The 25,689-nt window shown below is 36.6% G+C and overlaps 1 protein-coding gene across 2 annotated transcripts; it reads left to right on the plus strand.

Moving 5' to 3' along the window:
• The first annotated feature begins 2,160 nt into the window (after positions 1 to 2,160).
• Positions 2,161 to 25,689, plus strand: LOC149420883 (acetylcholine receptor subunit alpha-like 1). Of its 2 annotated transcripts, none has more exons than XM_089635607.1 (7): positions 2,161 to 2,467; positions 19,244 to 19,458; positions 19,536 to 19,871; positions 21,686 to 21,787; positions 21,900 to 22,128; positions 22,997 to 23,166; positions 24,571 to 25,689. In XM_089635607.1, the coding sequence occupies exons 1-7, from the start codon at positions 2,362 to 2,364 to the stop codon at positions 24,739 to 24,741; spliced, it is 1,329 nt and encodes a 442-aa protein (XP_089491733.1). In that variant the 5' UTR covers positions 2,161 to 2,361; the 3' UTR covers positions 24,742 to 25,689. The 2 variants fall into 2 exon arrangements, with proteins under 2 accessions (XP_089491733.1, XP_089491734.1); XM_089635608.1 differs by having other exon boundaries at positions 19,265 to 19,458.

A 25,689-nucleotide genomic window follows, 5' to 3' on the forward strand; every position in this document is an offset into this window, starting at 1 on the left:
TACGCGCCTAAAGAAGTTTCACTTCAAAAATGTAGACAACATAAGAAAAATCAAGGTGTTGGAGAGTTGGGGTCCGATAGTAATTTTGATAGTGAACTAAAACTAATTAAAAACATAGCAGTAAATAATGGCTATGAATCAAATTTTATAGATTTAATCTTAAATAAAAAGCTAAAACAAATAGCCATTAATCGCTTCCTCTTTGCTAGTCCTTGTCCTCAAATCAATGATAATAATATTAATTATCAATGGCGGCGAATTTTATTTATTAATCACTTTTCTACCTTAAGTGTAAAAAACCTTCCTTCTGAAGTCAAACCGGCCTTTTATACTAATAACAATATAGGTAAATTTCTAATTAATTCTAAAGATAAGGACGATAAATTAAGTCATTCGGGGATTTATAAATTAAATTGCAATAATTGTTCGGCTTTCTATATCGGTAAGACATCACGTAATGTTAATATTAGGATAAAGGAGCATCTTCGTTGCCTCAATAATAACGGGTTTTCCGAATTCGCAAATCATTTGATCGATAAAGATCATACATTCTGTCATAGCACCGGTGCTAACATCTTACATAAAAACGGGCATGGTAACAGACTAAACAACTTAGAGGCACTAGAAATTAAAAAAGCTGTAAAAACCAAAAGTCAGATACTTAATAATCAATTAGACATATCAAGTAGTCCAATATTAGGTCTGTTTCCAATAAACCCATAAAAAAATCCCAGTTCTCCTTACCTCCTTACCACCATGCCAGTTGATGCTTTGTTTCTCCCGATTTATTGATATAACCCATTAGTCTACATAATTATCTAGCGGTTTTTCCATTACTTGTGCACTTATGTTAATGTATTTTATGACCGTCTTTGTGTTGCTTATATTTGTATCATGTTGTCTCCCTCTATATTTTGTTATATATATACACACATTATGTATTTCTTGTTTAGTATTAATTTGTACCCTGATGATGCTTAAGTAAAGCGAAACCGGTCGGTTCTTAAATTAATAAATATCGTGGTTTTAAAACAAAAAATTATTTTATTTTATTAAATATGTCAAACCACAAAGTGATTGCTTTCTACAATAAATAATTATCATTTTTTTAAGAGTTTCTTTTGTCTTAGTCTTCTTTTTCTTCTTCTCTGTATTTTCCGTTTTCTTTTTAATCGAGCTAGTTTTTTTTTTCTTTCTTTTTCATCGGTTTCTGTTCGTATATTTTCTTTTTCTGTGGTAGGTATAATATATAAATAGTGGACTTGCTCTTCTTTAAATCGAGAAGATAAATGTTTTACTCGTTGAAGGCACGAATAAGTTGGAACAATTGATATCGGAAACGAAATCGACAGGTAATTCATATTCATAATTGGTTTGAATTAATCTCAAGAGGATATGAAGCTGTAGGTAAAGATAGTAAATTATTCGTTAAACTCAACAAACCTCTCAACAAACACGTAACAAATGTTATTGGTCTTGTACTACAATTTGGTTCCGGAGTCATCGAACCTCTCTGAGTAGACGAAGGTTCAACTGTTTCAGATTCTAGAGCAGAAAATACCTGCGAAGTTACCGAGTTGGTCAAAGTAGACGGAACAGTTACTTCAAATACTGCAACACACAACAGAACTTGAACTTGTGAGGTCTCTGAGCTTTGAACTGCCGCTGCGTCACATTCAGTACTGCTAGAAGCATTTGGATTTGGTTTGTTGATGTACGAGGGTTCAAAATCTAAATCAATCTAAAGTAATAAAAGTAGGTAATGCTTCAGCACTGGCTTGCCTAGTCAGACGGGTTATGCAAAACCTCAAGTAATAATAACTAAATGTGATTGATTAAAGTTGCAATTTTACGTATCATTGTTCATCTTACTTTGTACATGTATTTTTTAGTTCTTATTGTAAACGATATTTTAATAAACTTCATCATTATTATTCCCTACATCTATCTCCTTTTACATACATTTTCTCTATCTGCGTTGTTACGCTTTGATTCGATAATCTCTACTGCCCAATATTATTGTTCTAAATAAAATTGTTTATAAACATATTTAGCGACATGACAGCGTATCGCTTCAATTGGAGCATTAAAGTTCGCCCACACACTTGAGATAGTCTGTAGGTATTATTGGATAATGTGTCCACGTCCACTGCCCAGTGGCCTGCGACGCCAAGTTCCTGTTCATTCTGCTGCCAACTGCCAACTGCCAGTAGTCCTTCGTCCTTCATCCCAGACAGGGGACGAGACCATTTCAACCAATATTCCGCAAGGTTTTTTCCTTTTAGACCTCAGTGATTAAAAATATTTTTTACAGAAAGTTTTTAGTCTTTTTAATGAAAAAATTGTGAAAATCTGCTAAAAATGGAAACCCGGGTGAAATTTGAATCATTGGTTTTGTGTGTCGTGGGTGTACTGGCGATATACCTCCCTGAGACGGTTGAAGCGGCACTAGGCGAAAATAAATCAGGTAATCTTTTTTCACATTTCAAAAGTAATTTAATAATTTTATGTTACATCTGTAGCTTAATATAGGAATACACCACCTTTGAATTTTATTCTTCTTCGAGTGCTATTGATAGGTCCCTCGCACTTACCCTTCGGCCTCAGCCCACTGGAAAATTGTTCCATGTTCACCCTTTGAGCACCTGCACCTAACACCGCCGCGTCTTACAAACCTCCATCCTTTCACGACCAAATTGTTTGTAAGTACTTATAATCAAACACTACTCATTGCATATCTGGGCTTTTTTGGTGCATAGTTACTAACTATAAATTGAATAATATCAGGCGTTCTCATGACTGTACGTCAATGGATTTAGATATGCTTTATTTATATTTATTGGTAATAACAATAAACAAACAGCCTTTATAATACAAAGATAGAGTATACTTATTTTTTTGCAATAAATTGAAATGAATTTTTTATTATTATTTGAAATTAAAGTTAAGCCAAAAAAAGGTTAAGAGTTGTTTAGAGATGGAGTTTTATTGTATCTTAAAACTAATTTTAGGTAATTTGGAGGAAAAGGAATATGGGATAAGGATGGGAGATGAACCCTATACATTCCATATAGCGCTAGCATACTACATGTAAACGCTTACATATCTATACTCGGAAAAATTATGTATCTTTATACATAATTTTTACTAACATATCCTTATATCCTTTGAATAAAATGGCGGAAATATGCATTAATGACGAAAAAATGTTCATATAATGTGCATTATTGACCAAAATCCAACAATGCAAAAATTATATTTTGGGAAGCCTGTTTAATTCCACCTCAAAACACAGTAAGTTGTGCTACTGCTTTCGAGAATTGGGATTCTTGCAGGTAAATGGAATAAATCAAAGAATAATAATGAAATATCATCAACAACACAAAAGTCTGTAAGCTCTCAGGATAGTTATTGAATCGAATATTGTTATATATTCAGGTAAAACTATAATAATAATTGTATTCGATCGGAATAGTTTACGTATACAATCAATCGTGAACCTAAAAAGCCCTAAAATACATTTTTTTTAAATTACATTACACATAAATACATAACATAACAATATTATTCACTTTCAGTGTTTTGCTGATTGCATAAAAGTAAACAATTTTTTTTAAATGTACCTGTACTTTTTTTTCATTTTTAATGTTGTCTGGAAAGCAATTATATGTGTTGCCCCCACGTAACCAATGGATTGCTTGCCACAGTGAGTATGAATGGTGTTTAAATGTACGAGTATGTTATCGTGTTGCCGTACAAAGTGTGTGTGTACTTGGGACGTTTTAATGAATTCTGTATTTCTATGTATTAGTTTATTATTTATTTTTTATGTAAGTAGACATTTATTATATTCATTTAGTATTCTAGATGGTAACAGTTGGAATGTGGATAACAGTGGATGTTCTGGGTTTGAAGTAAAATAGCTTTTTGATTACTTTGTTTTGTGTTACCTGTAGTTCATTTAGGTATATTTCATATGTGTTTCCCAAGATTTCAATCAAGTAATTTAAATATGACTGTACGAGGCTATAATATATACTTTTTTAATTTTATTTGGTAAAAGTTATGATAACCGGCTAAATACGCTAATTAAGGGGGTGATTTTATCTTTAATATGCTGTTTAAATGTTAAGTGCTTATCACTGCACACCCTAAGATATTTTTCCTGTATCAGGATTTACAGGTTATTATTTTTAATTTTAAGGGCACATGAGGAGCAATGATTTTACGAGTTGAGCTTAAAATAATGTATTCTGTTCTCTTTACATTCAGAGTTAGGATATTTGATTGGAGCCAACTGTTAATTTATTGCTATTTTGACTATTGATACTAACTAATTGCTTTCTATTACTAAGATATGTTTTGAATAGATTAAGAGCAGGACCAACTACACCAATTTTCTCGAGTTTCTTGAGACGTATGTCATGGCTTACTGTATCGAAGACTTTTTGAAGGACAATTAGTACAGATAAAATATAATTTCCAACATCTCAGCTGCATCTTAGTTTACTAATTAAGTCATTTTTTTCTGCAAGTGTGTTCGACTTTTTTATATTAGAACGATTTTTTGATAGAAAGTCGTTTTATGTTTAGTAAATTACACGTTCAAAGATTTTAGATAAGATTGCTAAGATATAAATGGGTCTCTATTTTGAGGTATTCGTTTTGGACCCACCTTTGTGAATTGGTATTACCTTAGCAATTTTGCAACTATCTGGAAAAGTTCCCTCTTTAAGATACTGATTAATTAACTTTTATGAAATAGGAACCAATTCTATGGAGAGACTTAGAACTGTCTTACATTTGCGTGTATCATAACCAGCACTTGCATTTTGTTTTACGGATTTTATTATTTTACTTATTTCTAATTCCCTAAGTAGGTTGAAAATATAACGATTTCCCCGTTTACGGCGGCGGTAGCCTTAAAAATATTTACATTTACTCATAAAAGAAATGACTCATTCTATGCGTTATGATTATTTGAGTAACATTATGTAAATCCTGCAAATAACTTTAATTATTCCAGTCACTCATTTTCTGAGATAAGGTTTTTATCAGTAGTTATCACTGTAAATAACCAAACCTTTGCGTACTATATATATACTAGTGGGCCCGGGTAGACGTTGTCCTGCCACAGACCACTTTCTATGTGGGAAGTTAAAATGTGTGTATGTATTTTTGAATGAGAAATCTGAAAAAAAAATTGATAAAATAATTATTTTGTGAACAGCGCCACCTATCAGGTCCAAAACTATTATTCCAGCTGGAGCCAACCACACACATTCACAAAATCACATTTCATTGAAATCGGTTGGGTGATTTCGGAGATTAGCGTGTACGATCACAGTGTCAGGTGATTTTTATATATGTATAGAAATATTCTCGGGGTGAGAATAACCTTACAATAGGTTAAAATATTTTACGAATACCACAGTACGCGAAAAATGTTGCTTGTGTCATGATGGAGGATGAGGAGAATGGAGTCAGCCGAGGAATAATTTTCTTTTTTTATTTTCAAAAAGAAAGACAAACATTCCCGGGTTACGAATAACCTGACAATATTTGAAAATCTCCTACTACCACCACAGTAAGCTGAAAATGTTCCTTGTGCTGTGATGGAGGACTTAGTGTGTTCCAGCCGAGGAATTGGAACACACTACGCCTGGGTGGGACCCAAACGCGATGTCAACTCGGCCACCGACCGGTCAATTGAACTCACGACACCTGGGTGGGACCCAAACGCGATGCCAACTCAGCCACTGACCGGTCGTATCATGCGATTCGTATGTACCAATACCATCCACAATACACCTAAAGTGTGTTACTACCAATATACTTTTAGTGTTACCATTACGGAACAATCATAATTTGGATTTTAATATAATGCGATTGAAATATAATGCGATTTTTCTCTTCTATATTTACATAATTTCCGTAAAGTATTACGAATTAAAACAATTAGGGGATGAAGAAAGGCTTCAAGGGGGCGATAAAGGGCTCAATTCCTCAGACCCCCAACAAAGGAATTGAACAATATATATTTTCTTAATGAAATAAGACTATATAGGAATAATTATATCATTTCAATAATCTTGCAAATGAATCGCTCAATCAGTGATTAGATATTATTGATCGTATAAGAATATATTTTCAATATTTTTTTCAAAATAAGACGTGATATATGTTAAATAGCTAGAGAAAACAGTTATTTTTTTTTAATTTGGATACACAGAATATATATGATGTAGGACTACACTAGTAGAGGTTCGAATCCGCAACGCCCGGGATTTTTTTTCGTTAAACTAACACTAACCGTTTGGAAACTGGATATTTTTTCAATTTTTTTTTCCTTTGGCGCTTTTTCCGTCTATATTGTCATATTTTTTTTAATGAATGGTGGCGTCGAAGAAAAAATACTTAGGAAGTGGGCGGTGGTCTAGATAAAGTTGGGAACCTTTGGTCTATATGGTAGCGAATAAATCTCCACCTCCATCCCTTGGCCCTACACTGTCTCACAACATTTCTCAGCGTTGTGATGTACCTACCAGTGACGTGCATAGAGTTTTTAATCTGGGTAGGTAGTAGGTAAACAGCGAATTAATTTACATTAAAACTTAACACAACTTACTTACCGAAAGCACGGCCTTTTCCACACTACCATAAACAAGTCTCCTAATGAATACACACTGCGCACACATTCAATTTGTTTGTATAGAATACAGTCCACATTTGAATATGGCATACTCGTCGTGTTGTATACTTAGTTTCTACTTTTGACACATTATTGTAGGGAGGTCAATCGGGCCCGCGCGCAATTTTTGCGTTTTTATAAGATAGAGTAGGCTGAGCTTATTTGCGTGTATGGAATGTACGCCGATACCTACAATAATCTCGCTAGTTCCAAGCAGGTGAGTAGAGGAGTCATGGGACTTATATTATTAATTTATTATTTTATCAGTCGTGCAAATTCAAATTACTAACTATGGACAGTGCGTCAGCGTCGCGAAAAATGCATTCAACCACACGGTCGCTGTGATGATAATAAATGACTAGATCCTTTTCCCCACTTAAGCGGGGGACGGGGGGAGGACCTACTTCCGCCCGGTCAGGCAGATAGATACACTATGGGCCCGTTCCCACTTCCGTTTTCAAATCGGGGGCGGGTCCCGTTTTAAAATCGGATGCCCTAGTGGCTGTAGTGGATGTATGGAGCTGTTCACACTTGTCCGACACGATTTGAAAACGGATCCGACATTTTTTGTCGGATGGCTCGCCTACGCAGCGCGTCCGTTTTCAAATCGTGTCGGCACACGCTCGCTCATAGTGTTGTATGGAGCTGTTCACACTTGCCGTCCAGTCGTTCCGGCAGAGTCCCCGCCAAACCCCGACCCCTCCCCGCCCGCTCCCTGTCGCAAGGAAGCAGGCACACTGCGTGCTTGTATTTGGTTATTTTGTTAAGTAAATAAATCAAAACTACAATAATGGATAAGGAAATAAATCCCGAAAATTTAATACCACTGGTCGAAGAAAGAGTATGGTAATATTTTATCTTTAACTAAATAAAAACAAAACACTTGGTGTACACAACTTTTGTACATCAAAATTTTTATGTTATTTTATTTAAGTTTACTTTTTTTTAAATTTTAAAGCTTTAATGAGATGCACGGAAGAGCGTATTAGTTAAATAAACACATAATAAAAAATATTTGAGTGTTTATTGTTTTCTTACTTTAAAATATCGATAGCCTTTCTTCAGGACAAATGCACTTTCTCAATTTTGTATTTTGATATGTTAAGCTCTCTGAAACTCATTCCAGTAGATGGTTAAAGGAAGTGATAGACATTCTCTTAAGCCATTAAGCGCCCTTGAGGTGATTTTTCATGGTGAAAACGGCGCTATATAAATAATCCATTCATTATTATTCTAAAATAATTAAAGAACTTTAGTTCATCACTTCTTAACTCACCAATTAACACTTGGAAAATTCCTACAGAAAATCATTCGGCTATGATTGGGTGTACTCAAAATTTTCTTTTCACTTTTTTCCTTCTATTTAATAAGTACCACATGACAACAAGAGCTTCATCGTCGTCCATTGCGCACCATTACTGAATAATGAGCAAATAACATGTTTTTGGTGAATCGACAATTATTTTTTTTCGTAGAGTATGGTCCGTTTTTAAAACGGTAGTGTGAACAGGGCCATTGGCCGTCCGTTTTGAAAACGGGACCCGCCTCCGATTTGAAAACGGAAGTGGGAATGGGCCCGTTCCCACTTCCGTTTTCAAATCGGGGGCGGGTCCCGTTTTAAAATCGGATGCCCTAGTGGCTGTAGTGGATGTATGGAGCTGTTCACACTTGTCCGACACGATTTGAAAACGGATCCGACATTTTTTGTCGGATGGCTCGCCTACGCAGCGCGTCCGTTTTCAAATCGTGTCGGCACACGCTCGCTCATAGTGTTGTATGGAGCTGTTCACACTTGCCGTCCAGTCGTTCCGGCAGAGTCCCCGCCAAACCCCGACCCCTCCCCGCCCGCTCCCTGTCGCAAGGAAGCAGGCACACTGCGTGCTTGTATTTGGTTATTTTGTTAAGTAAATAAATCAAAACTACAATAATGGATAAGGAAATAAATCCCGAAAATTTAATACCACTGGTCGAAGAAAGAGTATGGTAATATTTTATCTTTAACTAAATAAAAACAAAACACTTGGTGTACACAACTTTTGTACATCAAAATTTTTATGTTATTTTATTTAAGTTTACTTTTTTTTAAATTTTAAAGCTTTAATGAGATGCACGGAAGAGCGTATTAGTTAAATAAACACATAATAAAAAATATTTGAGTGTTTATTGTTTTCTTACTTTAAAATATCGATAGCCTTTCTTCAGGACAAATGCACTTTCTCAATTTTGTATTTTGATATGTTAAGCTCTCTGAAACTCATTCCAGTAGATGGTTAAAGGAAGTGATAGACATTCTCTTAAGCCATTAAGCGCCCTTGAGGTGATTTTTCATGGTGAAAACGGCGCTATATAAATAATCCATTCATTATTATTCTAAAATAATTAAAGAACTTTAGTTCATCACTTCTTAACTCACCAATTAACACTTGGAAAATTCCTACAGAAAATCATTCGGCTATGATTGGGTGTACTCAAAATTTTCTTTTCACTTTTTTCCTTCTATTTAATAAGTACCACATGACAACAAGAGCTTCATCGTCGTCCATTGCGCACCATTACTGAATAATGAGCAAATAACATGTTTTTGGTGAATCGACAATTATTTTTTTTCGTAGAGTATGGTCCGTTTTTAAAACGGTAGTGTGAACAGGGCCATTGGCCGTCCGTTTTGAAAACGGGACCCGCCTCCGATTTGAAAACGGAAGTGGGAACGGGCCCTATTATCGTTGGTTGACCGGATCTCAGGAATAACTCCATCGCAGAGGAAAAAACATATTTGGCGCACTTGAAGCTATGTTTTCATCGTTAAAAGCTATTATTAAATTAAAAAATAAGCTAAATAGTACCTACCTAAGCTATCGATTGATATATATTTTTTTACCTACCATATTCAATTGAATATTCTTCGGAAAGTCGTAGGTATATTCACCTTTACCCAAAATCTTTAGGATATGGAATAGAACGCTCTTTTTCAGAGCTAATAATAAAAATTTTGAATACTATGTATATACTCGTATATAGTCATTGATGTAATATTAGTCTATGTATATAGTATATAAATGTATTTAAGTTATTTTGTGAATACATCACAAAAGACCCAGCTGCTCCCAAGCGTCTGAAGCCACTGGCACTATGGCATCCAATTGGGGTTTATTGTGATGCTGTGGTTTTGCGGGGAGCAGAAGAAGTCGTAGAAGACCAAAGTGGGGAGTACCTGGCTATTGAAATATGGTCACCAAACACAGTTAAAGTAATTTCATGTACCAAAGCTTCAATTCTGAATGGTGGCTCTCCCACCAATGCGTAAATTATAATATCTATGTAATGTAAGTTTTTTGGTTATGGGACTGGGACACGGTCAAGCGGCTTGATCGCAAGCACGTAGTTTATTGTCTATGGCACTTTGTGACAAGCATTTTGACCGTGTACCGAAGCTGGCTTGCATGCATTGCGCAATTCTACGTGCTTGCGGCGGGGCTTGATGCGAATTTATATTTTTGTGGGAATAGACAAACGACAATAGACAAATAAATATCACGTATCATAAACAATGATATAAATTGAATAAAATTGTTATAAAATATGTACTTAGTTATTGTTTTTGTGTTCAATTTGTAGAAATCCATCTAATTTAAAAATTCTGGAAGTATTTTAGTATTTTTTAATAATTATGACAGCGGTTTTCAAGGTCATTTATAATCAAACTGTAGAATAAATAATTTTCTGAATTTTCAATGGAGAAAACAAATTTTTTGTATGAATACCGCACAAGATATTCATACAAAAAATAGCTGTAGCCTGTAATACACTTTGCAAATGCTCATGGGTAAAGCGGTACCTTAACTTGTACCATTCTTGACACCAAATTCGTTTCTTTTTATTATTTTATTCAAACATAAAGCTAACGTAGGAGCCAAGAACGCTTTGTCTTTGACAGATTCCATTTTGCCGCGAGTCACGAAATGACAGGAAGGCATAGAAGTACATATACATAGACCACCACAAAATCACAGGAAGGCGTGGCCATGCTTGACGGAGAGGCTTGATGCGGGCTGTCAAGCCGCTAAGCATAGACAATAATAGACAACAATAGACAACAATAGACAAAAAAACTACGTGCTTGCGATCAAGCCGCTTGACCGTGTCCCAGTCCCTTTAGGAACGCGATACGAAACAGCGGACAGGAAAGTCTAGTTTTGTACTGTATTATGTAGCCTGTCGGAGCTCGAGCCCAGGCCCCCGGCCTTAGGGAACCCCAGAACTCAAGGCCATGGACAGGGTTGCCAAGAATGGGGTATAAAACATCGGGCCCCACACAGGCCTCCCGGTGCTCGATCAATAGCAGTACTTGCTAGTATCTCGAACGCCCGAAAGCAGATCAGCATACAACAAATCGGCAAAGGAATGCAAGAGAATCATCAATAGGTCAAAATTCGAACACGACCTGCAGATCAGCAAAAAGCTGGCTGCCTGCCCGCATGGCAGCAGAGCATTCTGTTCGCTTGCGGGCTCAATAGGTCGAAATTTTTGCAAACCCAGTTTGCCACCTCTTACCAGACCTGACGGCTCACTAGCAAATACCGCCACCGAAAAGGCTAACTTATTAGGGAAAATGTTTGCGGAAAACTCGACCCTCGACGACGGGGGTGCTGTTCCGCCGTCGGTTCCTCACTGCGGCTTCTATATGAAAAAGCTGAGGATCCGGCATCGGGATGTACTCCACGTCGTACGGGGGCTCGATGTTAACAAAGCTAGTGGACCTGATGGAATACCTGCCCTGGTATTGCAGAGGTGTGCTGCGGAAATAGTTCCAGTTTTGACAAAGCTCTTCAAAATGTCCCTGAAGTGTGGCACTGTGCCCTCTGGTTGGAAAAAAGCGGTAATTCACCCTATTCCCAAGAAAGGTGACCGCTCTAACCCGGCCAACTACCGCCCCATAGCGATCACATCAGTTCTGTCCAAAGTGATGGAACGTGTGATCAACGACAAACTGCTCACATACCTCGAGAAGAACAAAATTATCAACGACCGTCAATACGGATTCCGGCGGAACCGCTCGTGCGGTGATCTTCTCGCGTATGTGACGCATGTTTGGGGGCGGTGCCTGGAACGTCACGGTGAGACCCAAACGGTCGCACTAGACATATCCAAGGCCTTTGACCGGGTCTGGCACCGAGGACTTGTCAACAAATTGCATTCTTACGGACTTCCCGCATCCCTGTGTACGTGGATTGCTGACTTTTTAAGGGATAGGTCGATTCAGGCGGTTGCTGACGGTTTCACCTCTTCCTCGCACTCCATAAATGCTGGCGTCCCACAGGGATCGGTTCTGTCTCCGACTTTGTTTTTGTTGCACATCAATGACCTTTTGACATGTGCACCGATTCATTGTTACGCGGATGACAGTACAGTTCATGATAGCTTTTTGTTTGACAAGCCCCCAAAGGGCACACAAACTCCAACGGCTCGGAGGGCTTTGAAGCAGAGAATGGACGGTTATCTCGAGAGTATTTCCTCCTGGGGTAAAAATAATCTCGTCGAATTTAATGTTTCAAAGACCCAATCCTGTCTGATTACGTCTAAAAGGGATCCAAATGATAATCTAGTCTCCTTCAACGGAAGCAATCTTCCGAACAGGCCTTCCATTGATATGCTTGGTGTAACTATAAGTGACCAGCTCAGGTACGGGGGCTCCATCAAAGCCAGAGTAAAGTTGGCCTCTCAGAAGCTGGGCGTACTGTACAGGGCCCGCAGATACTTTAATAGTACACAACTGCTCACCCTGTACAAATCGCAAGTGCGCCCTACTGTAGAATTTGGCAGCCATCTCTGGTCTGGAGCCCCAAAATACCTGAAAAAAACCCTTGACTCTGTGTAGAAACGGGCGGTCCGTTTGATAGATTCCCCAATCTTAACAAACGGACTGCAATCTTTAGAGCACAGGCGTCAGGTAGGTATGCTGTCCTTGTTCTATCGGTATTACAATGGAAGATGCTCTGAGGAACTAGCGTCATTGATCCCTTCGGCACCGGTGCGTAGTCGGGATACACGCCAAACGCGCGCCCAACATTTGTACACAGTTGACACTTGTCACATGAGAACGGGTCGCTTCTACGATTCGTTCTTAAGTTCAACAGCTCGGCTGTGGAACGAACTGCCTGCCTCTGTGTTTCCTCCCTCCTACAACATGGGACTCTTCAAGACCCATGTTCACTCCTTCCTCTCCAAAAAAAGACCCTCCACACAGCATCCCCAAAGATGACATAGGCCCCGAGGGAAATTATTTTCTTCAGGGCCTCCTGTGTGGAGTAAATATAAAAAAAAAAAAAAAAAAAAAAAAACTTACCTAATATAAAGCGCCCTGATTAAAAAATAAGATAAAAACTCCTTGCAGGAGGTCCCGATAACATATAAGTTCCTTTAGGTACCAAGAAGTTTCGATGCTGTGAAAATGGTTTACTTTGAAGACACAGGATTTGGAAAATAACATAACTATCAAATTTTAAATTTTCCACAGGGCCCCAACCTGGGAGGGTGCCAAAAATGATACACATTGGATTGAACACGCAACGCTTAGGTGGAAATCTAACGCGTTTGTCCACTCGGCTTCTAGCGGTGATATATGTTTCAGTTTTAAACAATAGCAAAAGATTTCCATTTAAGGGTACGTTTACATTTGCAAACCGAATCGCGAATCGTACCACGAATTACCTGAAAGGAATCACGTTTCACGCCATTTGCATGCGGTTGCTTCGTTTCTTTCCCATAAGTTGAGGTTCAGTTCGGCAGTTCGGCTCGTGGATGTATACGTAGCATAAGATAATGCTAAAGGGTAAAATATACTAGATTTTAGACAGATTAAAAAAAAATTATTGGTTTGCCTAGAAACTACAAAAAAACTCCTTTTCCGTGTCTTTGTAATAATTCATATTCCACTTCCCGCACCCACACCACACAGGCTCGGTGATCGGTGATACCATTAAAAAAATTTGCCTGCTGCGCTTTTCTGTGTCTCTATGCAGTAATAACTAATTTTCCACTCCCTTCGCTCTCACTTGGTCACTTCTCCAGTTGGAGTAAGGTCGAGCAGCCGCTAAAATTTTTGTCATAAAAATCACAATCACAAAATTTCCTTGAATTTTTTTGATCACCTATTCGTCTTGGGGTCGTGCAGCTGCACCCCTTGCAGACGTCCATGTTTCATACACATAGATGTTTCGTACGTCATGAAGAGTGTGTTTGACAAATGCAAAGCGGTAAAGAGCCGGACGTTCAACTCGGGTTCTCTAAAGACAACAAAACTTCCGTAAGACAATCATGAGATTATTTCCTAAATGGGACCGTTTTGTACGTTTTATTTACCCACTGTGAGCTGCGGGAGCAAGTTCGCCACAGATTGCTATGTAAAATATTATATTACTACACAATTAATATCGTTTTCCCGCTCTAAAATACTTTCAAAATATTATAATGCGGTTACACAATTGTTGAACAATATAATTTCGGATGTCATGTGATGTATGTACATTTTAAATACTTCCCACCGTTCTGACAAGTTGGTGGAGCAATAGAGTCAGCATATTTGCCTTTCAAGCAGTTGATCGATGTTCGATTCACGCAGTGGCACTGTTTTATTTAAAAATGGATTTCTTTTTTAAAAACACGTCATTAAAATACATATATATATAATATTTCACTTGATTTTTCACGGGTCTGCAGCCAGTAAAATATAATATGGAAGATTGAGTTCGGATTTGTTCCAAATTATAACTTATACCAAAGGTAACTTGTAAAAATAGATGAGCAAGTTCAGTTGTTGTTGAGGGATAGTCAGGTTAGGTAATCTATTGACCGCAAACCAGAAGCTGGCACAGGAAGTCTCCCATTGCTGCTAACCGCCGCACAATACAAAATAATCTTCTGCTTCCAAGAAATAAACCACGGAATTAGTTCCAAGGACTTTGGACAGACTGGACGTGCTGTACCAGCTCCCAGCCCAAATACTATCCCGACTGTAGACTGGACTCTAATTCGCTCAATACTAACACCTGTCTCTGAGATGTAGTGGCATTTCTGTGTAAACATGACGGAGGAATCAGATGAAAAAAAGGGGCATAAGTATTCAAAAAATTATGTTCATCTTTTTATTAGTTTATAAAACTTGTTTGTTTCGTCCGTTGTTGTATTTTCGTCAATCGAGGAAGAAATAATAAAAATGCCAATTTGATTTCATGTATGAACTCTTCAGGCCTCTGACGTATTGACCGTTATATTTCTTAAATAATCAGAAAGAAGGATAATTTGTGTGTATTTCCGCTTCTAAGTAAAATCCAAATAAATGTAATCTTTCTGAATGTATCTGAAAACTAAAAACTGTTGAAAGGTGATGAAATACACTTTCAAATTGTATTATTATAAATAAACATATAATTTTTTTAAATATTTAAATTTTGAATGCAAACATAGAAGATGTTTTAAAAATAGCTCTCCTCATGTTTTTTCTTCTAAAAACTGAACTAAAATTACTGAAAACAAAAAAATACATTTTTTAATAAACATATGTGTTTTAAACATTATAGTCACCTAACTTTTTGTCATGTTCTACAAAAATAATTAATAAAAAATTCACAAAATTTCATAAATGTTTCTCGAATTGCGGTCCGAACCTTTGATTTGATAGAGGTGTACGCACATTTTAATTATTCTGTGGTTATCTTCTATATTTTAAAATAAACTTGTTATTTTTTCTTTTTAACACCGTTTAGTTCATATTTCTAACTATGACGGTAAGGCAGACACAAAGATTTCTATGAGACCATATATTGTTCTACGGTTACTTGCTGTTTGTTCCCAAAACCGAACAAATTACCCTGAGGAGTTAAAATTAAACAGTTATATATACGTGCATTCATTCAGGTGTACCGAAAAAAACTCTCTATCTCTCCCGTATTTTTTATGTCATTCAAAAACAAGTATATTTATAAAATATGCTATATTTAGACACTTAAGAAAAAAAAACAGATTCCGTTACATCGTCCCCAGCACCTTTCCACTAATTTATGAAAATAAGCTAAAATTTGTTGGAATTCAATTATTTTTATCAATTCTAAGCCAGTTGCGGGAGACCTTTGCATTAAAGTGTAATGTTTTTATATAGATAATTTTATTTCACACAATTGCTTAAATTTTTGAACTTGGAAAAAAAATTAACTTCATCCTTTTAAAGCACATGTTCTCAAAATTACCATCTGTTGCGTATCTTAAAAACAGTTTTTGCAAATATAATTATTAAAATTGCATTATTGCATGGATAGGATAAATAAGTTATTACCCAAATCCTATTTCAAAGAATGTTTCAATGAGAGGAAATAAAACTGATATTTATTAATTTTAAAATAAGGCTTCTAATTTAAAATTTATCTAAAGTTACTGATACATTTCTACGAGTTTATTGATATCAGGCTCGAATTCACTTACAAACAGCCGCGTTCTGTAACTTGCAGACGATTTCTCTTTTTAGTTAAAAACACATCACTAAATCCACTGGAAATAAAACAAACTATTATTATTTAATTCAGCTAGATTCCGTCGGATTTTTATAGATAGAATTTGTCTGCCGTCGCCCCTCTATATCTCCTAAAAGCCCCCGGATCTTCATCAAGTCTTAGGGTACAATATGTCTATTTTTGGGGGCATTTGTCTATTTATGACATAATATTATGGAGCTCTACAAACTACCCACAAATTCCATTAAAAGCCACAATGAACAGTAGTTCAATTTTCTTTACACCTATTTTTATAATAAATCTGTTGATAATTTATAGGCAATTTTGCGAATCCGAGTTGTGTGGTACAAATCTAAAAACGCCACCAGCGTCATGGAGGAAGTAACCAACCTTGGACATGACAAATACTTAGGAATACCTACTGATCTCCAGGAACTAAGTAACACTTCAAGTTCACTCCTAGTTACATGACACGGAACATGTTGTGTCTGTAAGATCCAATTAAGTTGGGTTCGTACTGTTCGTAGCCACTGGACCTCGTTGTGAGACGCCCTAGAAACAGACAACAACACCGTCAAGATGAAACATGTTATTATACATACACCGATAGAATATCATTTAAATTGAATGCTTCTCATTTCATTTCAAGCTGGACAAAGGCCATATAATCCAATTGAGGAGTCGGATCGTATGGACATAAATCTGACATCATAGCCAACATCTTACGTCTAATAAAAGTGTCACCGTGAATCTCCCCTTTGTTGCTTGATTTGGCAACCGACTGACGAACACATAACCTGCAAATAATTTTATTTACAGCTTCAAGTAATATATAACATGACTTAATGGTTCTCCTTAGATAATATTAATAAATTTATTTCACATAAAATCATACAATGAAACATGCGGAAACTTTGACTAGCCAACTAGGAATGGATCCTGTTTTAGGCCAGTCAAATTGACAAGTTTAGTTCATATCATAATTTAGCACTTAATATAAAATAAAACCGGTAAATTAAAAAACAGCCAGATAGTAGTAATAAAAAGACAGATCACCGCAGGAATTGTAAGGTAGAAAAATGGAAAGGGTAGTGTTATAAGTTTATAATCTAGTTGGGTGATTAGAAAATAATCAATAGCATTGATTAATAAAGAATAGTGTTCAGAGGTGATAAATATGTGTTTTTGTATTGTATGGACTTTAACGAATTATGTGTATATATATATTTTTTATTATTTTTTATAGTGAGATTAACTATGGATCAACATATTTTCACTTTTGACCTTTCCTAAATCAAGAAGTCAGTCGTTGAACAATTTGCGCAATGCTTTTTTGAGGATGATTCTTAGTAGTGATTTCTGTGCTTTAACAATGAAGTCTAATATTGTTTTTGCACAGATGAATTATAATATCACGTACCATGGTTTTATAAACCTCCGTGATGAATATTTTAGAAAAGTGTGCATTCCCACAGATTATATAATTAATTTCAATCAACCTTGCATAAAGTGGCGATGGTTTACGGAACTGCAAAACTTTATATCCTTCCAACAGGGCCGGCCCGTGTGAGGGCGCAATGGAGCAGTCCGCTCCGGGTGCCGAATTGCCAATGCGCCATAGATCCAAGGATCCAAGAAGCTGATAATACTTGTTATCTAATACAGCGCTCTTTTTACTCGCGTTTACCTTCCGAAGACATTATAGATTCCCGACATTATGTCCTACTGTCAAAATGGATGTAAAAAATTAAATAGGTTTAAAACTTTCTTTGTTTCATCATTATTTTTGATTTCGTTCGACACAGACATTGGTAGGTAAATAAATGCCAGTAAGTATCTTTTTTTTTAACTTTAAAAGAAGATTGTTCAAATTTAAGGTTTGCGTTTTTATATATTCCTTTGAATATATGCCATTCGGATAAGTATGCCATCAAAGTAATCATTTTCATAGAAGTACGATATTCCAGAGAAATTATTATTCTTCCAGGAGTTTCGATTAGAGGGAAATTGACTTTGATTTTCAAATGCCCGATGCATTTGAATTCGTAAAAGAAAAACTTATATCTCTATCTGTTATCAGGGCCGGACTTCCTCTAGAGGCCCGAAAGGCCTGATATTAGGAACCCAACGTCAGAGAGGGGGGGGGCGGCGATCAGGATGCTTTATGGCAAATTCTTCCAAATATTCCCTAAGTTCCCCTATTCGACGGGAAACCCGGTTATGTGCCAAAATGGTACACATTGAGGACACAAGACCCGCAAAAAAATATGTCCATTTTTTCGAGGTCCCCAACGCCCCCAACCTCGGGGGAGGCTGGGGGCCAAAATGATACACATTGAGGCACAATGAAATCAGATTTCCATTCTAGAAAAAAATTAAAATCTAGGAAATCATTGCTACATAAAAAGAGGTGTAAGTATTTTTTACAGTTGTTTTTCATTAAATGTGCGCAATTGAACTCGTCCAAAAAACAATTTTTTCCGACTTTATGTCCGGGTTAAATCTTCCCCACAGGAAAAACTAAACCATTCCACACATTTCTCCACAAATGATCATCTAGTCAATCCACATTATGTAAGTGCATTACATAAGCATAATAAATACAAAACAATACAATAACAACACGTCAACTCACCAGAGATCAAAAGGGAAAATAATTCACCGACTCCAGATATTTTCATATCAGAGGGTTCGGCTCGGTAGAGCTCCTAACTGGACCTATAAATCCTACTGATTCCTCAATATAAATATTTAAAAAATCTTTCGTAATCCCACATATAATTATACATTTTAATTTTTTAAACATTTTCTCAAGTTTCTTTCGTGAACGTTCTAACGATGAGGTGATTTTTCACGAAAACAGTGCTATGGGAATTATCCAATTATTATTATTATGGACGAAAGCACGGATTTTAAATAAATTAATAATAAAGCTGAATTCAACGAACTATTATTATTCCTATTCACTCCAATGTCTCCACGTTCATTCGAATCTGAAGAACTTTTGAAAAAAAAAACAAAAAAATGACAACCTAATTTTTCGTTTCAGTAATAGCTCAACCCTTGTTAGATCCCACAGCACGCGCCCCGTGGAATTCCACTTACACTGACAACCTGAAGCGATCTATCCTCGCCGGGTACGACAAGTTTGCTCGGCCAGCCCACCACAAGAAGGCCACCAACGTCACCATGGGACTGGCCATCTACCACGTTGAACTGGACGACGCGAACGCGGTGATGACTCTCCACGGCTGGGTCAGTCTGGTAAGTCACTAATCCAACGTTTGAACAAAGATCTATATTACATAATATTGTTGTGTTGACACAATGTCTTGTTGCAGGCGTGGAACGATGACAAACTGCAGTGGAACACATCTGAGTACGGAGGTCTGAAGAGTCTCCACGTGGCGGACCACGAGATCTGGCAGCCCGACGTGGTGCAGTACAATAGCGCTTCTGGGAACACGATGGACCAGTACGGTAACACGCACTGCATCGTGGACTCGGACGGGACCGTGTTGTGGGTGCCTCCCTCGCGCCTGACCGCCTTCTGCAACCTCGACCTGACGCGCTGGCCGCAGGACCAACACACCTGCTTATTCACCTTCGGCTCCTGGACTTATGATGGCATCCAGATTAATTTGCTGACACAAACCAACCAGGAAGATAACGCCAATGTAACTTTTTTTGTAGACAGATCATGTATTTTTTTTCTTCTAAATTTCATTTCCGACAAGCCGGGCGATTATTGTTTTAGGTTTTTCCATGAACGTGTGTGTATGTCACCCGCCTTCTATATAGACAAGACAATGTCTATATTGAGTCAGGTAGCAATAATCTTTAGTTAAAATTTGTTGAAAGATAATATTTAAGTAACATTACACTTTGGGTAGCCAACATCGGTTTTGCTGAAAGTCAAGTATTTGGTTTTGGAGGTGTGTAAGGTTAGTAAATTCTTATGAAGTAATTCTTTATTTCCATCATACCAATTTCCGTGTTTTTTATAAGTCGTAGAATCACCGTAACTGATCATATTATAATAAAGTTGTATGGTGCTATTCAAATATAATGCCCATACACACCAGTAGCATAGCTATAGCATTCACATGGGGGGGTACGACCCTAATGGATTGTTATACAATCTTTCCTCATATATATTTTTTTCCGACTTAATGTCCGGGTTAAATCTTCCCCACATGAAAAACTAAACCCTTCCACACACTTTTCCACAAATGATAATCTAGTCAATCCACATTATGCAAGCATAATCATATTTATTATGCTTATATAAGTGCATTATAATACATACAAAACAATACAAGAACAACACGTCAACTTACCAGAGATCAAATGGGAAAATAATTCACCGACTCGGGATATTTTCATATCACAGGGTTCGGCTCGGTAGAACTCCTAACTGGACCTTTAAATCCTACTGATCTGTCAGTATAAATATTTAAAAAATCTTTCGTAATCCTACATGTATTTAAAATGGCAGAGTTAAATGGCTGATCTAATACGCCTAAAATTTGAATGAGAAAACTAGGTATAATGCCAGTAGCCGAAATAACAAATGGTAATATTTTTATAGTCTGAGAATGCCAAATTCTTTTAATCTCATTTCCTAAATCTGTGTATTTATTTATTTTTTCAGAAACACATTTTTGAATTTAATAGGAATTTGAAATAGCGACATCAATGATATAAGTTATTTTTTTTAATTTTGTCGTGTAAAACTATATCGGCTCTATTATGACTAATCGTTCGGTCTGTTAGATTTATCAGGTCTGTTTAATCATAATATATTTTATAAAATTCATTTTCTAAAAATGAATTTGGTTCGTATTCATAATATGGTACTATATTACGACAGTCAATCAAGTTATGTTTAATTACCAAACTTTGGTGAATTGTTTTTAAAACTTGATTGTGCCTAAATGTACACTCGGACGGTGCTGATACAGAACATCCCGATATAATATTTCTAAACCTCATACCTTTTCATACTAGTAATTTGGACATTTCTAAATATATTCTCGTCAATTTTGCCTTTCTCTATATGGATCGTTTTACATTTATCTAAACCAAAAGTCATTTTAATATCATTTGAAAAGTTTTTAACTACCTTGCTCATTTTCTCTAAATTTTGTTCAGAATTCGAAAATAATTTTATATCATCCTTAAATAATAAATGCGAAATTGTACTACTCTCCCATGTATTACCATTAATTTTTATTCCATACTTGCTTTTAATTAACATTTTAGAGACAGGATTCAATGCTAAGGTAAACCAAAGAGGACTCAATGAGTATAATAATTTACATAATTTATTATTACAAAGAGAATAATGGAGGAAATGTTACAACATTATACATATTACTTACACGATGAAAGATGATACTTATCGTAAAAAACTTCAACGCAAGAATATAAAAAGATATCTCAAAATGTAAAAATTAAACAGATTATTTTTAAAGTCAATGTTTTTCAGCGCGATTACTACACGGAAAATACTGAATGGGAGCTGGTGAACATCACGTGCGAACGTCAGGAGAAGTTTTACGCGTGCTGTGAAGATGCGCCTTATGTCCAGGTTGGTTCATCCTGAAAGACCCCAGGAATTTATTACTTTCTTGTCATGTTTTCATCTGAAACAAGTGATGTTTCTGGCTAGATGTAGGTGACTGAATTTGTTCAATCCTCAGGTGCAATACGCAGTGAGTGTACACCGGCGTGGTGGCGTGCGCGCAGGCGTGCTGCGAGCCCAGGCTGCAGCGGCCGTGCTGCTGGCTCTCCTCGCGCACTTGCTGCCGGCGTCTAATGCTGCCGCGGCTCCCCGCGCGCTCTTGGCCGCCGCGCCGCCCACGCTTCTGGCCCTGGCACTCTTTTACCTCGGCGAGAGGCTACCCTCCACGCAATATTCACCTGATATAGGTATAATATTTAATACATCTCCTGTTGTGCCTTCACAAAAATCTATGTAAATACGGGATAATGTAAAAGCCTACATATTTCCCCAAACGGGTTTCCATGTTCAATATAACTCGTTCCAGCAACGTTCGTATGATAATCGATTGATACCCCCATTTCTTCCTAGTCACCCGAATTAATACTCTGTTTATCTTTCTATAATTATTACCTAATAAGCTCTTCACCTATCCGAAAATTATGCTCTTTTCTATAAACATGTTATCATTAAAGGTAATCGGTAATTACATACAATGTAATGTTAATACGATAATGTATGTAAATATATGTTATGTTTGTTTTATAATTTAGAATAAATCTAATATTGTTTTATTTTTAGCCTCGCAATAATGTACAAAAAATAGCACTATTGGTGTTGTAGCAGAAAAAATTTTTTTTTGCGAAAATTCGAAAAATTCTTAATTTTCAGAAGATCTGAACTAACTGAAATTTCCTGAAAATCTTCATACAAAAATCGTTTTCGGCTACAACAATATCTATTATGCTATTTTTAATAATATTAGCACTCTAGGACACCAAAAAGTCACGAGCTGCCACTGGAATAATCATTAGGTTGTGTCCCAGCTTTATTCGTGTCTCTGATTACATAAAATTCCAAACCTTTCTAGTCTCTCACTCTCAGTTGGGACTCCTTAGAACTATAATGTGTGTATATATTTATGTTTTTAATGTTTCCTGCACAGTTTTTATTTATTTATTTAACCCAGAATGTGGAGAGGTTAGTGCAATCCAACATCAGATCTGCCATAAAGTAAATATATATGCAGAAAGAAGTGTGAGAGTTGACCGAATTGTTTGTTCGTTTGTATTTTAGTGAGCTTATACACGGCCAGCCTGTACCTGGTGCTGGTGTCGGCAGTGATGTCGGTCGTGGTGCTGAACGTCGCGCGAGGCAAGCGCGCACTCCCCTGGCTTCTGAAGCGCGCGCTGGCATGCCGCGCCGCACGCCTCTTAGGGGCACCTTCGCTACACGCCTCTCACGACGTTAGTATTATTATTATATTTCTTTTATTGCCTCACATTAAATTTTTGTATTACATTTGTTTACTGACAATTATCCAATAATATCACAAGACAAAGAATATATACGAAGTTTAAAACAGAAAATTAATGAAGAAATTGGTAGGGACAGCTACAAATTAGCTTCATCTGAATAAAGTAATTAAAGACAATTTGCACAATTATTTTGATATTTAATTCTGTGTGGATTATAATATATAATTTCGGACCCAGATATGTATACGTTATTTGATTCTTTGCTGTGTTGCTCCTCGGGACCATGAGGTCCTTTCTCGTGTGACTTCTTGTAATAATTTATGTTAAACTTTATTAAGATTTTCAAGGATTTTGAGTACGTGAATAATAACCCTCTTTGTGTAATTTTGGCGAACATCCTGGAAATAACATTTTTTTAACACTCATTACTAGGGAATCTATAGGTTTTACTCATAATGATTCTAATTATTGCTTTCTGGGCCTTCACTAGCGATAGTTCCTGAGGCTAGTGAACCTTCACTATATTTTTCTGAGATCTTGTGGTTAAAGAAAGTTGCTGAAAGTTAACATTTCGTAATGCAAAAACATGTCAATTTTCTTACCCTTATTGATAGATTGTCGATGTGATAATTCCACTTAAGATATCTATAATAACATCTATCTATAATCTATATCTATCTATATCCATCTATCTATCTATCTATAATAACGTCTATAATAACACCTAGATATTTGATTATGTTCACATATTCCAAAGCACAGTCGCAGTTGGAATCGATATAATAGGAATTACAATTAGGCTTATGTGTTTTTATTGTATACGATGTACTAAATTGTCCCGCTATAGTTGAACTGAAACTTGTGTATTTAGTTTTTGATATATTTAGTGTTAGCAGATTTTATGAAGAAAATAAAGCAGTTCAGCACGCTTATGAGTTTAAGTCCAATCCTCGTCTTCAAACGTATACTATATTATACTATTTCTGTTTCTCTTCCCTCCAGGAGAGGAAGACTATTGTAAACGGGCATCAAGTAAGATGCTCACTAGAGCCCAAAAAATTAAATAACTTGCACAAAAAAGATATGAGTAAGCAAACTTTTTTAAATTCAAAAGTAGGAGAGCTCACTTTCGAGTATTATATGAGACTATCCGTCTAATCAATTATGCTCGTGTAACATCCAGGAGTATACAAGTATACCCGACGGATCCGAGAGTCTTAAGACTCTTAAGAGATTAAAAATACCAGGAGTAAAAAACTAGAGGAGGGGCGGGCATCTGCCCTTCCCCCTATCGCGTCTGTTTCTCCTTCCTAGGCTGCCTTGCTGGGCTGCTGCTCTTCCTCTTAATCCTCATCATCACATATATATTTAATGTATGTCTGGTGTTTTTAGTCTACCAGCGAGGAACTGCAGTCGGCGGGCGGAGTGGAGAACGACGGCGGGGCGGGCAGCTTCCCTCCCCCCTCCCGCGCCTGGTTCTCCCTCGCCACCCTCTTGGACCGCCTCACCGCGCTGGTGCTTTTCCTCTTCTTCATCCTGATCATCATCATATACGGTTGTTGATCCTTCTTGTCATTACATAAATAGAACGATCTTCCGAATGCACAAGGAAGAATATCGACTTATGTAAAAAGACAGAGGGGAATGTGAATCTTCTGTAATAATTATTACAAAAGTAATATGTAAAAATATGTGATATTTCTAAGTAAAAAATAACCACAGTAGTAGCTACATTTTGTTAAAATTGTGTTTTGTAAACTGCAATTTTCAAGAACGTATTATCAAAAAAATTAATTAATTTGACATATTATTTCTAAAAATATATTCATTGCAAATATGTATTTTCGTAGAATGTATCGGTAAGTATGTATTCACATATTATTATTATGGCAGTATCAGTATCGTATTATTGTCGCTTACCGGCAAAGCCGGACCTATACGAGCGCAATAGCAATTAGCAATATATATAGCAATTGGAGCAGTCCGCTCCGGGCGCCGAATTGCCAAGGCACTGATAATATCTAATACCTAATTATTTTTCATGAAAATGGCGCTACACAAAAATACAAATAATCTAAATAGTATGGATTACACTGATCACCTACCTAGGTACCTATGAGTCTACTAATTTTGACAAGGGGCGCCAAAATTAAACTCGCGCCAGTCGCCGTTTGGCTCAGGGCCGGCCCTGCAAACCGGTGTCAGCATAGAATAAAAATAACACAGTGTCAGAAATATTACAAAACTGACGGAATTTGTAAACATAAATATTTTGTTTTAAAAGGACAGAAAACGATAATAGGATTTTGTGCTATGCGTGTAGACTTCTTCTTAAAAAGCCAGGCAGAGGTAACGAATAATGTACCTTTTTGTTGGATTAATCCTTTAACGGGGATCTGCCATCTGAAAATTTAAACCCGTAACTACGGGTAAATTTCAACTCCAAGATGGCATGGATAAACTAAAGTACCTAGCATATTACAGTTTTCGATGCCTCGATAAGTCTTTTTT

Source organism: Hesperophylax consimilis, chromosome 9, assembly GCF_061612785.1.
Source record: "Hesperophylax consimilis isolate HC1 chromosome 9, BYU_Hcon_1.0, whole genome shotgun sequence".
Classification (NCBI taxonomy): Eukaryota; Metazoa; Arthropoda; class Insecta; order Trichoptera; family Limnephilidae; genus Hesperophylax; species Hesperophylax consimilis.